Source organism: Danio rerio, chromosome 20 (assembly GCF_052040795.2).
Source record: "Danio rerio strain M-AB ecotype USA chromosome 20, GRCz13ab, whole genome shotgun sequence".
NCBI lineage: Eukaryota > Metazoa > Chordata > Actinopteri > Cypriniformes > Danionidae > Danio > Danio rerio.
In genome coordinates, this window is record NC_141040.1 from 9266975 (window position 1) to 9280316 (window position 13342).

A 13342-nucleotide genomic window follows, 5' to 3' on the forward strand; every position below is an offset into this window, starting at 1 on the left:
AGTAACTTTAAGTCAGAATTTAACATGTGTACGGACCATTTCATGCTTGACTGTACAGCTTTATGCAACAGAAATATCACACTTCAAACTTCAATGAACACTGACCAGATCAATCATGATAATAATTTTTGTTGTGCAATATACTGTCTCAGAAATGATTGAGATAAGTAATACTGTTGTATGCCAATGATTATAATAATAATTCCTTTCATTTAGATAGTGCTTTTCTGGGCACTCAAAGTGCTTTACACAATGGGGGGAATAACTCATAATCCACCACCAGAGTGAAGCATCCACCTGGATGACGCGACAGCAGCCATTTTGCCAGACTGCACACCACACTGCTGATTGGTGGAGAGGAGAGAGAGTGATAAAGCCAGTTATGATATGGGAAGGGTTAGAAGGTCATGACGGACAGAGGCCAGTAGGCAGATTTGGCCAGGATGCCGGGGTAAAACCTACTCTTTTTCGAAGGACATCCTGGGATTTTGAATGACCACAGAGAGTCAGGACTTCGGTTTAACGTCTCATCCGAAAGACGGCGCTCACTGAGCAGTAAAGAGTCCCCGTCACTATACTGGGGCATTAGGACCCACACAGACCCCTGCTGGCCTCACACCACTTCCGGCAGCAACCTAGTTTTCCTATTTGGTCTCCCATTCAGGTACTGACCAGGCGCAGCCCTGCTTAGCTTCAGTGGGCGACCATATGAGAGTTGCAGTGAGCTAGCTGCCGGCTACATATATTATATAAAGATTATACAACAGCATAATAATGGAAACAGGCATAAACGCTTTCAAGGGATAAAAACATTTCATTCAGATTTAGTATTTTAATGTTCAGTAAAATGCAAATGTTTTTGTAAAACGGCTTTATGTCATTTGGACAACTTCTTCCAAAGAAGATGGGCGATAAACATGATGGGGGATATATATTTTCCCACCAAAATGATTGGAGTCATGTCAATATATATATTATGTTAATATATTTATCGATCCTTGTGACAAGCTTAGCTCGAATGTTTGCCAAAGATGTGGATTACAGATAATAATGTTAAAAATAATGTTCAGATTCTTGCACTACCCAGTTTTCCCTATAAACAATTTAGCTTATTCAATTCACCTATACCACGTCTTTGGACTTGTGGGGGAAACTGGAACACCCGTAGGAAACCCATGCAAACATGGGGAGAACATGCAAACTCCACACAGAAATGACAAATGACCCATTCAGGGCTCGAACCAGCGATCTTCTTGCTGTGAGGCAGTTGTGCTAACCACTGTGCCACCATGCTGCCCATTTTCTGAATCATTTATTTTATGTTGTACCCGACAGGGTTCAACGCTAAGGATTTTTTCTACTGGCCCGATCGGGCCAGTGGTTCTGATTTTTACTTGCCCGGCCAAAATTTTCACTGGCCCCACCTAAAAAAAAAAGTTAATAGCTATTTGACTGTGTGTGTGTGTGTGTGTGTGTGTGTGTGTGTGTGTGTGTGTGTGTGTGTGTGTGTGTGTGTGTGTGTGTGTGTGTGTGTGTGCATGTGTGCGTGCATATGTGCGTGCGTGTGTGCGTGTGTGTGTGTGCGCGTATGTGTGTGTGTGAAAGGCTTAACGAGGTTAATAAGGTTAACTAGACAGGCTATGGTAATTAGGCAAGTTATTGTATAACGATGGTTTGTTCTGTAGACAGTCTGAAAAACAATTAGCTTAAGGGGCTAATAAATTTGACCTTAAAATGGTTCATAGAAAATTAAAAACTGCTTTCATTCTAGCCAAAATAAAACAAATAAGACTTTATTCAGAGGAAAAAATATTATCAGACATACTATCAACATTTCCTTGCTCTGTTAAACAAAACTTAGGAAATATTTTAAAAAGAAAAAAACAACAAAGTGGGGCTAATAACTCTGACTTCAAGTATATATATATTTACAGTAATTTTTGAAATGTTTTTAAGGAAAATTATTCAGTAAATCAAGGTTATATTTATTAAATGTAAAAAAAAAATTGTTAAATATTCATCAACATTTTAAATAACTGCTTTCTTATTGTATGTAGTTTCAAATAAAATTATTACTCCAGATATTATTGCTTTTATTACTATTACCATTAATAAATATAATAATAATTAATATTAGTGATTTGTGAAGGATCATGTGACTGGAGTAATGAAGCTGAAATTTCATCTTTAAAATCACTGGAATAAATGAATAAATTAAATGATAAAGTACTTTTGAACAGTTATTTTATGCAACATTTCACAATTTGTATTTATGATGAAATAATTGCAGCCTTGGTGAGCAGAAGAAGCTTATTTTAACATATATAACAATTATACTGACCCCAAACTTTTGACCAGTTGTGTATAGAATATTTTATAAGCAAAAATGTGCACTTTAATTTTAACAACCCATATATAAAGCAGAGAGGTCAGACTTTCTTATACAGAGCCTCATTTCAATTGTCAGGTTTTGTAAAAATCTATCTATTGAATTAATCAATCTATTAAAGAAACGTTGGCTAGAATTCTGCATTTTAGGCTTACATTATAGAGAGACATAGCAGATGAGCCGAGACTGCATCAGATCGCGAAGATCAATGTTGATCTGTCTTTCGAGCTGTCAGAGCGGAAATGAACAAAACAACTGGCCTAACACAACATATTATATGATTAAAATATGGAAAAATGATCAGATATTAACTTCGGTCAATTTTCCTAACAGATAAACCGAGATCAGGCTGGATAAACAGCTCTCTGTAATATTTCAGCATGCTTTCACTTTCGCATTTACCGGTAAGAATGACATCTCGCCCTGCTCATCATTCTCTCGTCATATAGCTGTATATATGGCTATTACACAATCATAATACACTGTGACATAGCCTGGGTGGTTAGTTTGTTGCATTGTTTTGTTTTCTCACTACAATCGATCCGCTCAATAGGGCAGAGACTGTCTCATTCAGGCGATCTCGGATTGATTGATTTGGTGCGGATGCGAGCGCTGAGCGCAACTGCTAGATATATGCCAAACAAACCGCACTAACGGGGGAAACGAGACAGATTCCAAAAATAACGTTTATGTGTTAAAGCACCGTAAGATTGTATTTGCACACAATTGACAGACAGTCGCAGCACGCAGCTCTGGCTCGATCTGACAGGCAAAAAGGCAGCACTGGCCCGATCGGGCCAGTAACATTCTGTACACTGGCCCGAAGGTCTCGAGCGCTGGCCCCAGGCCATCGGGCAGTCCTTATTGTCGAGCCCTGCCCGAGAACAAAAACAACTATATCTTTGATGGTCGGCGGATTAGTCAATTAACAGCAAACTGTCACAGCATATTATTTCTAAAACTGTAACAACAACAGTTTTTTCTCTACCCAACAGATGGCAGCGTTCTACATCTAACACCTAGATTTATTTCAAGAAACTACTTACATCTATTTACATCAGTATTAAAGTGATTTCTTTAGTAAAAGCACAATATTTTAAGCAAGCTAACTGTGTTGATGTTGATTTTTAAGGGTAAATGGATTAAAAAGCAATATCTCCCAAATCCTAGCATAAATAAACGAGAAGTAAACAAAAGAAATTATTTATAATTTATATTATTAAAAATCTATTTTGTTTCATAATCACTCAATAAATGACAGACTAAAAGTTGCAGAAATAAGGGTTAATGGACTGCCCCTAATATCCACACATACAGTGCTCAGCATGTATGAGTACACCCCCTACAAAAAATAAACAAAAAATATCTAAAAGTTGTAGGTTGTAACTTAATTTTGCAATATTTTGCTTGAATTTAAATGTATTATCTTTCCATTTCTAAAGATGTACGGTGATTAAAATATTATTTCAATAAACATATCTGTTTAATAGATCTGATTTGTTCAAATACACCAATATATATTACCCATATACACTGAGAAATGGATAGAAATATTCATTTTCAAAGCATGGTGTATTCATATATGCTGAGCACTGTATTGAATCAAAAACATGACAGATAGAGAATTGAATTTCTGAATTTAAAAAAAAATTTATTTGTTTCAATCTAACAGGAACGTCCTTATTTGTTATAAAATGTGTCTTTTAAATTGGGTCACGTGGGCTAAAGTCATACCTTATTTTTGAAGTACTGCTTAGCATAGCTCTTCACTTGTAGAACTGTCCTAGTGCCAATTAGTTTTGCAATCTTGGTCCACCTGCGGCCAAACTGAGCCTAGAAACCATAAAAAAAAGTTACATTTATTTCCTCTTATAAAAGTAAAGTATTATTTTCAAAGTTTTTATTTAGTGTGTGTGTGTGTGTGTGTGTGTGTGTGTGTGTGTTTTTGTTGTGTTTTGTTTTGTTTACCAGTCCTTTCTCAAAGAGTTCTTTTTCCTCTTCCGCCCAACGGGTTTGTGCTGCAGAACTCTTTACCAGTGGCCTACAAATAAGCATAAATAAATTAATGCATTTCTATATTTTACCATTCAAAAGTTTAAATTGAGAAAGCTTTTAAAATTATATAATCAATATTAATTCATTTTCTTTTCGACTTAGTCCCTTTATTAATCCGGGGTTGCCACAACGGAATGAAGCGCCAACTTATCCAGCATATGTTTTACACAGTGGATGCCCTTCCAGCTGCAACCCATCTCTGGGAAACGTCCATACACACTCATTCACTACAGATAATTTAGCTTACCCAATTCACCTGTACCGCATGTCTTTGGACTGTGGGGGAAACCAGAGCACCCGGAGGAAACCCACGCGAATGCAGGGAAAACATGCAAACTCCACACAGAAACGCCAACTAACCCAGCCGAGGCTTGAACGAGCGACCTTCTTGCTGTGAGGCGACAGCACTACCTACTGCATCACCATATTATCAATATTATCATTTAAAATATAATTTTTTATCTTAAAAAAATGTTTTTGTGACAATAAAGTTGAATTTTCAGTACGTTAATCCAGTCTTCATCATCACATAATCTCTCAGAAATCATTCTCATACTATTTTGTTGAAAAAAAGGATAACCTCTAATTATTTCTTATTCTTAAGAACAGTTGTGCTGCTTAATATATTTGTGGAAAATATGATACATTGTTTTTATAACTCTTTGCTGAATACAAAGTTCAACAAGCAGCATATTAAATATACCAATATTTAATAACAATAAATAATTTATCCTTTTTAAATCGTATTGACGACATGTTTTCCAACTTAGGATCAAATAAGATCAAATGTGTTCTTGCTAATTAAATCTGTTAATTTGTTTTATTGAAGAAAAAAAAATCCTTCTCATCTCGTACTTTCAAATGATATTGTAGCTGTTTACAAATTCATGAAGATAAATGGATAAAAATAAATAAATCTCACTTTTTGACTTTAGTCTTCTCATTTGTCCAGGCCACCTTTGGTGCTTTCTTACTGGCAAAATAATACCTTTATTTATTAAGAAAACAACACATGCTTTTAATGAAGAATGGTCATGTCTGTAAATTAGATGTGATTCATAGGTGTGATGTTCTGAATAGTGAAGGATACTGTTCTTCCAGCAGCATGCTCTCGATGACCTGTCTGTTTTCATCGCTGATGGAGCTGTCCAGAGTCCATGGCTGAACACACACACACATGCACACAAACATAACAATACATCAAAAATAGCTCCAGAGTCATTTCATGAAGCACATTTTGGACCTTAATGCAAGGTTCACCCTTTCGAAGCTGGTTTTCACAACCTACAAAAAGTGGTGCTAGGTCCACTTCTCAATTGCAAGTAGGCCTGTCACAATTATTGATTTTTCATCTCATTGTGATTATCTTAGACAACTATGTGAACTGTGAAATTTAAACTTGAAATAATGTGCAATGTATGTAATAGTCAAAAAATACACTCTTATATTATCCTTCATATTATGGCAAATCTTTCTTATGTATTAAAGAGAAAGAGAAAACTGAAATGTTGCCATCATTTTTAAACTTCCCCTTGTTCCAAACCTGTTTGAGCTTTTTTTCCCTTTTTTTTTTTTAAACACAAAGGATATACTGAAGAATTTTAGGGTGGAAAACAGCCACTGAATTTTTAATTTTGTTTCTACTACGGATGCCAATCACTGCTTCTTTCCCACATTCTTCAAAATATCATATTTTGTGTTCAAGAGAAGAAAGAAATTCATAAAAGATTTAGACCCACTTGAGTGCATGTAAATGGTGAGAAAGTTTTTTAGAAATTATTGCATGTATGTATACCAGTACACTGCTGTTTGTCTTCCATGCGGACTGTAAATACTGATCCTGGAGAATCTCAGCACTGCTCAGGTCACTGTGAAGACAGTATACAAACATACACTGTTGAGACTACAAAAGAATAAAACATCACAAATCACAATACCACACAATAATACACATGTAAAATTGATAATGCCAATATACAACACAATACAATCAACTCTACGGTAATCTAACTAAATACATTTCCAATATTTTTATTCAAGCTATTTATTGCTTCTGCACCTCAGATGGCAGTAGTTTAGATTCTTATTGCTATGCCATGGTTTCCCCCATGCTGTACAGCTGAATTGGGTGGGCTTCAATGTCCATAGTGTATAAGTGTGTGTTTGTGTTGCTGAATGTTTCCCAGAGATGGGTTGCAGCTGGAAGGGCATCCGCTGCGCAAAAATTTGCTGGATAAGTTGGTGGTTCATTCCGCTGTGGCGACCCCGGATTAATAAAGGGACTAAGCTGACAAGAAAATGAATGAATGAATGAATGAATGTTGTTATTATTTTTAAGCTCACTAGTGGTTGTGTAAAAATTTCTGTATTTGACTTTGTATGTGACAAATAAAATTTGAATTTAATTTGAATCTATTCCTAAAATATAAACCAATATCCAGAAACATTTATATTTAGATCTGAATTTTAATGATTGTTTTAATAAAAATATAATTTCCTATAAGACAAATGATGGCGTAGTTGTGTATTTGTATAATAAAAATGGGTTAAAAAAGTACAAAATATCTGCAGAAATGCAGTTGAGAAGTGACTGTAAAAATGCTGTATAATTTATCATATGAAAATGTATATTTCCCTATATAATTAGTATGTAAATGTTTGGGGTCAGGAAGACCCCAGGAACCTTACTGTGATTTCTTTCCTCGGCTGCTCTATGGTTAAAGGGAATCAGAAAAAGCCAGGTATCACAAAAAAAGGTACAATTTATTAAAAAAAAAAGAAAAAAAAAAAAAGAACCACCATTATAATAATAATAAAATGTAAAAAATAACATAGGACACTAAAAACCCCATTCTAAATAAATATGTTTTAAAAATCCTGTAAAGTGCTTTAAAAATAGCATTTTTTAATCAATGTTTGACATAATCTCAAAAGAAAAATTAAGAGACGGTGGGAGAAAAAAAAAAGCTAATAATGTTTTTGTTTTATCACTATCTCAACCGCTCTTACTGGCAGAGCTAAGCACATCAAATGAGAAGCAAATTGAAGGAGGCAGGGCATGATTGTTGCTAGATCAGATAAGGTTGAGGCCGGAAGTAAACAAGAATTAGTTATATTGCTTATTAAATTTCGCATTTATTGTATTTTTTAACATTTACCCCCTCCACAACCCTAAACCCAACCGTCAAAGTTCTGTAAAAATATTATTGTTATACAGTGTCATAAAAAAATGCTAATATATTGATGTGCATTTCGCCGCGTATCCAATCTAGACCTAACAGGGCATGTCAGATACTACAGAGCATTTGATTGAACAGAAGATTTGATGAGAAACTCAAGTATGAGGTGACGTGAAAAAGAATCATTCATTATTCATTTAAGCAGAAGTGACAAACTGCAAGCTTTGGATGTTTATATCAGTTTTATATTTCTAAACTCAATTTATGTCACTGTTTTGGAGCTAAAACTTTTTATTTTAATTTCATGGGACCTTTAAGAACAGACTTGAAGACTCAGATATGAAGAGTCACCTGTCTAATGACAGTAATACAGTTTCTAAAGTTATACTGAGTAAAAATTACACCATACAAAAATTGCTATATCTAACTTTACCAGCTGTTAAAAAAATGTAATCAATTTGTTTAAGAATACTGAATACTTTGCTTAAACAGGGAAAGTAAATGTATCGCACTAGTGTTAGGTCGAGATGTAAGAATTAAAAGTATTGTAGTCAATCTTTAACGTTACAATCTTCAGTGAAGTCTCGCCCAACATACTAATACTGCAGGTGAATTAAAGTAAAGGCGCCTTGTTAAACACAAAGAAGGCAGATTTTTAATTATTTTCTAAAATATTCATCAGCTTTTTTGTAGTGAAAAGAGCAGTAAAATAAACTGCTATGACTAATGTGCTATAACTGTTCTCGCAGATCACATTATGTTAGTGCATAAGTATAAAAAATAAGCTTGTAATACTATCTTAGTAACAAACATGCTAAAATAAAGTAACTTATGAAATATGAATAATGTAACTGTTCAAATAACTGTTCACATAACTAACGTTACAGCAGCTCACATTCATCCTGTCAGCTTTGCTGTCTCGTGTTTTTCCCTCGCCCATGGAGTATATTATGTTAAAGCAAGCGTCGGTGATGTTTCCCAGAAACATGGAAATGAGAGAATAAACTCCTACCCGACGATTTCATCACATTCATCTCCCTCGATGTCAACAACATCCAACTCATCAGCCATATTTGTGCCGGAAGCAAGAGAGGAGAGCGAGTGTATGGAGAGAAAAGTGACTGATACAGCGCCTCTCACTGGTAGGAGGGCGATTATGATACTCTAAAATTGTATTTCTCCTCTAGTTCAAGGTGTTCATTCATTCATTCATCCATTCAATTTCTTTTAGTCCCTTCGTCAATCTGGGGTTGCCACAGCGGAATGAACTGCCAACTTATCTAGCATATGTTTTACGCAGTGGATGCCCTTACAGCTGCAAATCATCTCTGGGAAACATTCATACACACCGAGAAGGGTCTGAGACAGCATCATGTCTGCATCTAGACTCTGTTGTACACACTCATACACTACAGACAATAGCCTACCAAATTCACCTGTACCGGATGTCATTGTACTGTGGATTACACCGGAGCAAAAACAAAAATTTTAAATTGATGCGATTTAATAAAGCAAAACAGTTACCTACAATCTCATTCATTCATTTTCTTTTCAGCTTAGTTGCTTTTATTGTTTTATTCAGCTCTGATACTTTATTGTATTATTTTATTATTCTTTTATTTTATTTATCACATGTTTGAGTTATTTTTAGTAGTTTCCGCTGTGGCGACCCCTGATTAATAAAGGACTAAGCTGCAGGCCTATAAAGAGAATAAAAATAATAATTAACAATTGAAGAAACAACTAATTACGCAAGCAAATACATTACGATTGTCAGTTGTCTACACACTGATAACCCTGATTAATTGTCCAAACAGGGTTTTTATGGGAAGTTTGGAGGAAATTGTTTTTTTATTATTATCACTTATAGCAGTTTCAGTTGCTGATTCACAAAAATCAAGAATGTCCTACAAGAGCAAAGGTGTCAAACTCAATTCCTGGAGGGCCGGAGGCCAGCACAGTTTAGTTCCAACCCTGCTTCAACACACTTGGACTATAGGTTTTAAACAAGTCTGCAGGACTCCATTAGTTTAATCAGGTGTGTTTAATTAGGGTTGGAAATAAACTGTGCAGAGCTGCGGCCCCCCAGGAACTGTGTTTGACACCTGTGCACTGTACTAGAGAATAAATAGAGCTTGCTTCCACATATATATGTTAATCTTTAAACAATAATGTGTTTTGTGCTATTTAGTTGCTTTTTTAATATTGGTACTACAAAAATTAAACTAACAAAAGTTATTTAAATGCGATCAGAGTTTATGAAGGACCTCTTTTTTTGAGCCACCAAGCGCCCCCTAGATGTATAACACGTTTGACGTCATTGTAAACAAACAATGTCATTGGACGATCAGTGAAAACGTATTACGGAAGTCTGGTAAAAACTGTAAACTGGTAAATACTGACACGTGAACTTACAGATTTGTGACATTATTCGACTCGTTTCCGTCAATTTTCAGGTATGAAACATGGAGCACAAGCTGGCTGAATTCAGAGCCCGAAAGAAAGCTCAAACCGAAGGGATGAAACCTGCTGAATGTGTTATCCAGAGTGAAATGAAAGCAAAAGTCGACGATTCTCCTCCGGTGGTGTGTGATGACAAACCTGAGCAGAAGCCAGACACCAGCCCTCAGGCTTCACACACAGAGGTCTGAACACTTCTTTCAAAACATTAAAACCATGCGTGTCATTGTATCAGATAGACCAAATGTAATGTTTTCTGTCATTTTAGGATTACATTAATCGTTTGCTGGACACTACACTGGGCCGCAGGCTTCATCGTCTGGCCCCTCATCTGACCCTGTTAAAAGTGCTCCTGTGGCTCGTGCTGTTGGGACTTTTTGCAGAGCTTGGGTTTGGCCTGGCATTTTTTCTCATATCATTATTTTACTGGCTCTACGAGGGCTTTCGGACCCCAAAACCCAGACAACCTGGAGAAATGAGTGCATATTCTGTGTTTAACCCTGACTGTCAGCCTATCCTGGGAACTTTAACAGCCGAACAGCTAGAAGGAGAGCTGGGATATAGGCCGATGGCCAATAGATGAACACAACATGTTTGAAAGGAAATTTCTCTGGACAATAAAGAAAACTGCTTGGGAGTCGAGACACTTATTTGCATTATATTAATGTATCTTGGTTTTTAAGTGATGTATTCTCATAAGCACATTCCGAACTTTATTGATAGAAATACACAATAATAATTAATATTGACACTATTAAATATTATTGACGTAATACACGCACTTCTGAGTGCCAATGACTAAATAACACAGTTCTAAGACTAAATAAAACTAGTTCACATTTTACATCCCGCAATTGAATTTGAGACTGTCACTTATTCATAATAAATAATCATAAAGCTTTTGTTATTCAAACTAAATTAGAGCTCAATTGTAATATTGCAGAACAGGAATTTGTGATGAATGGATACAGACAACAGTTGCTTCAGATTTAACAAATAACAAAAAAAAATCCCATTAAGGGATAGTTCACCCAAAAATGAAAATGGGTGAATTTACTCACTCTTAATGGTTCCAAACCCTTTTTTTTCTGTTGAACACAAAAGAAGATATTTTGAGGAATGTTGGAAAGTTGTAACCATTGACTTCCATAATAGGAAAAACAACAATGGAAATCAATGATTTCATCTTTTAAGTTAAACTGAAGAAAGAACTTAAAGGCTTGTGATAAGTGAAGATTTAATAAATGATGAAAGAATATTTACTTCTGGGTGAATTATTCCTTTAAGAGTTTCTTAAAATGACGACAATGTACCTCAAAATTAAAAAAATTTTCCTTGCATTTGTAAAGATGTTTGCATGCAGACAACGATCCTAGTTTATGGTGTTGTCTAGTACTTGTCCATACATATTACTGACTGAACATGTAATATACATGCACGTGACATCAATATATTTGCATATACATTTTTAGAGTAAACAAATGGTGGTAGAATTGTCTATATGCACACAGACTTTTAATTTTTCACCAAAGGCTTCCGGTGAACTGTCTTTCCATTACAAAATTGTCACGTTTAATACCAGATTTCTTTATTTTTATATATATATATATATATATATATATATATATATATATATATATATATATATATATATTTATATATATATATATATATATATATATTTTTTTTTTTTTTTTTTAGATGTCAAATGGTAAATCATACTAAACATTTACTATTTTAGGTCTGTTAGGATTACCTAAATGATTTACATTTGCTAAATGTCAGAATAATAAACGTTTATTATTGAGTAATGAGTAATTATTATTTTCCAGAAAGTCAGAAGTTTATATACATTTCCTTGGTATTTTTTCAGTTTTGCTTTTAAACTCTATAACTTTGGTCAGGTGTTTTGGGTATCCATCCACAAGCTTCTCACAATAGTTTGAAGGAATTTTGGCCCATTCCCCTTACAGAATTGGTGTAACTGAGTCAGATTTGTAGGCTGTCTTGCTCGCACAAACTTTTTCCACTCTGCCCACACATTTTCTATTGGATTGAGCTCGGGGCTTTGTGATGGCCACTCCAAAACATTCACTCTGTTGTCCTTAAAGCATATTTTAACTAATTTGGCAGTATGCTTAGGGTCATGGTCTGTTTGGAAGACCCATTTGTTGCCACGTTTTAATTTCCTGGCTGATGTCTTAAGATGTTGCTTCAGTAGTTCTACATAAGTTCTTTCTTCATGATGCCATCTATGCTGTGAAGTGGACCAGTCCCTCCTGCAGCAAAACAGCTTCACAATATGATGCTGCCACCCCCATCATTCACAGCTGGGATGGTGTTCCTAGGTTTGTAAGCTTTCCCCTTTGTCCTCCAAATGTAACACTGGTCATTATGGCCAAACAGTTCAATTTTAGTTTCATCAGAGCATAGGACATGTCTACAAAAATTTGTCTTTTTCCCAGTGTAATTTAGCACATTGTAATCTGTCTTTTTTGTTGATTTCCCCATTTTGTCACAAAGGAAGCTGTGTGTTGAGGGCTTCCTTTGTGACAAAATGGGGAAATCAACAAAAAAGAACACAATTCGACAGTTGTGGCTCCAATTAACTCAAATGTTGTCAATTAGCCAATCAGAAACTTCCAAAACCTTGACACTTTTTTTTCAGAAGCATAATAAACTTATTGTATGTAAACCTGACTTTCAAGAAAAGTTATAACAATTTCTCAATAAATATATCTCTCATCATTCTGCTATTAAGCATAACAGAAACAAATTTGATCATCCTAACTTACCTAAGACAGAAAAGGTTTAGTCACATTAATATCTGACTTTTTTAAATGTGCCTTTTTATACTGTGTATGGAAACCTCTGGTATTAACTGTATCTGATAGAGAGTGGATCTCAGATTTGATGAGAAGCACTGCATTAGATTCCATTTTGCCCTGCCATATCTTTTTTTCTAAAAGGTAATGATTCGCACACATCAAGTAATTGCTTCATACTGTTTTTCTTTTTACATTCTTCGGGTGATTTAAAAACTATGTTTTTTTTACGTTCTTCGGATGATTTAAAAACGATGTTTTTAAAAACGATGTTTTTAAATCATCCGAAGAACGTAACAATAAACAGTATGAAGCAATTACTTAATAAGTGCGAATCATTACCTTTTTCGAAAAATAGCATTGAGAAGTAGTTGCACCAAAGAAGTTTCTTTAAAAATCGCAAGCGTACAGGGCAAACTTCATTACTCTACCCC

At 35.0% G+C, this 13342-nt stretch overlaps 2 protein-coding genes across 4 annotated transcripts in view; one reads left to right on the forward strand and one right to left on the reverse strand.

The window, feature by feature from the left end:
* mysm1 (Myb-like, SWIRM and MPN domains 1) overlaps positions 1-8709 on the reverse strand; it is a 29633-nt gene extending 20924 nt beyond the window's left edge. Inside the window, 6 exon segments of one of the 3 annotated variants that reach the window (NM_001164029.2) lie at positions 4124-4222; positions 4358-4430; positions 5367-5432; positions 5535-5605; positions 6240-6312; positions 8636-8703. In NM_001164029.2, coding sequence (NP_001157501.2) covers positions 4124-4222; positions 4358-4430; positions 5367-5432; positions 5535-5605; positions 6240-6312; positions 8636-8694 — 441 coding nt within the window. In that variant the 5' untranslated portion in view covers positions 8695-8703. 3 annotated transcript variants of the gene reach the window in all.
* Positions 8710-10023: 1314 nt separating this feature from the next.
* On the forward strand, positions 10024-10666 carry saysd1 (SAYSVFN motif domain containing 1). The gene is given in 2 exon segments (NM_001082920.2): positions 10024-10268; positions 10352-10666. Coding segments are annotated over 2 exon segments (495 nt in total). The 5' UTR covers positions 10024-10088.
* Positions 10667-13342: the final 2676 nt, after the last annotated feature.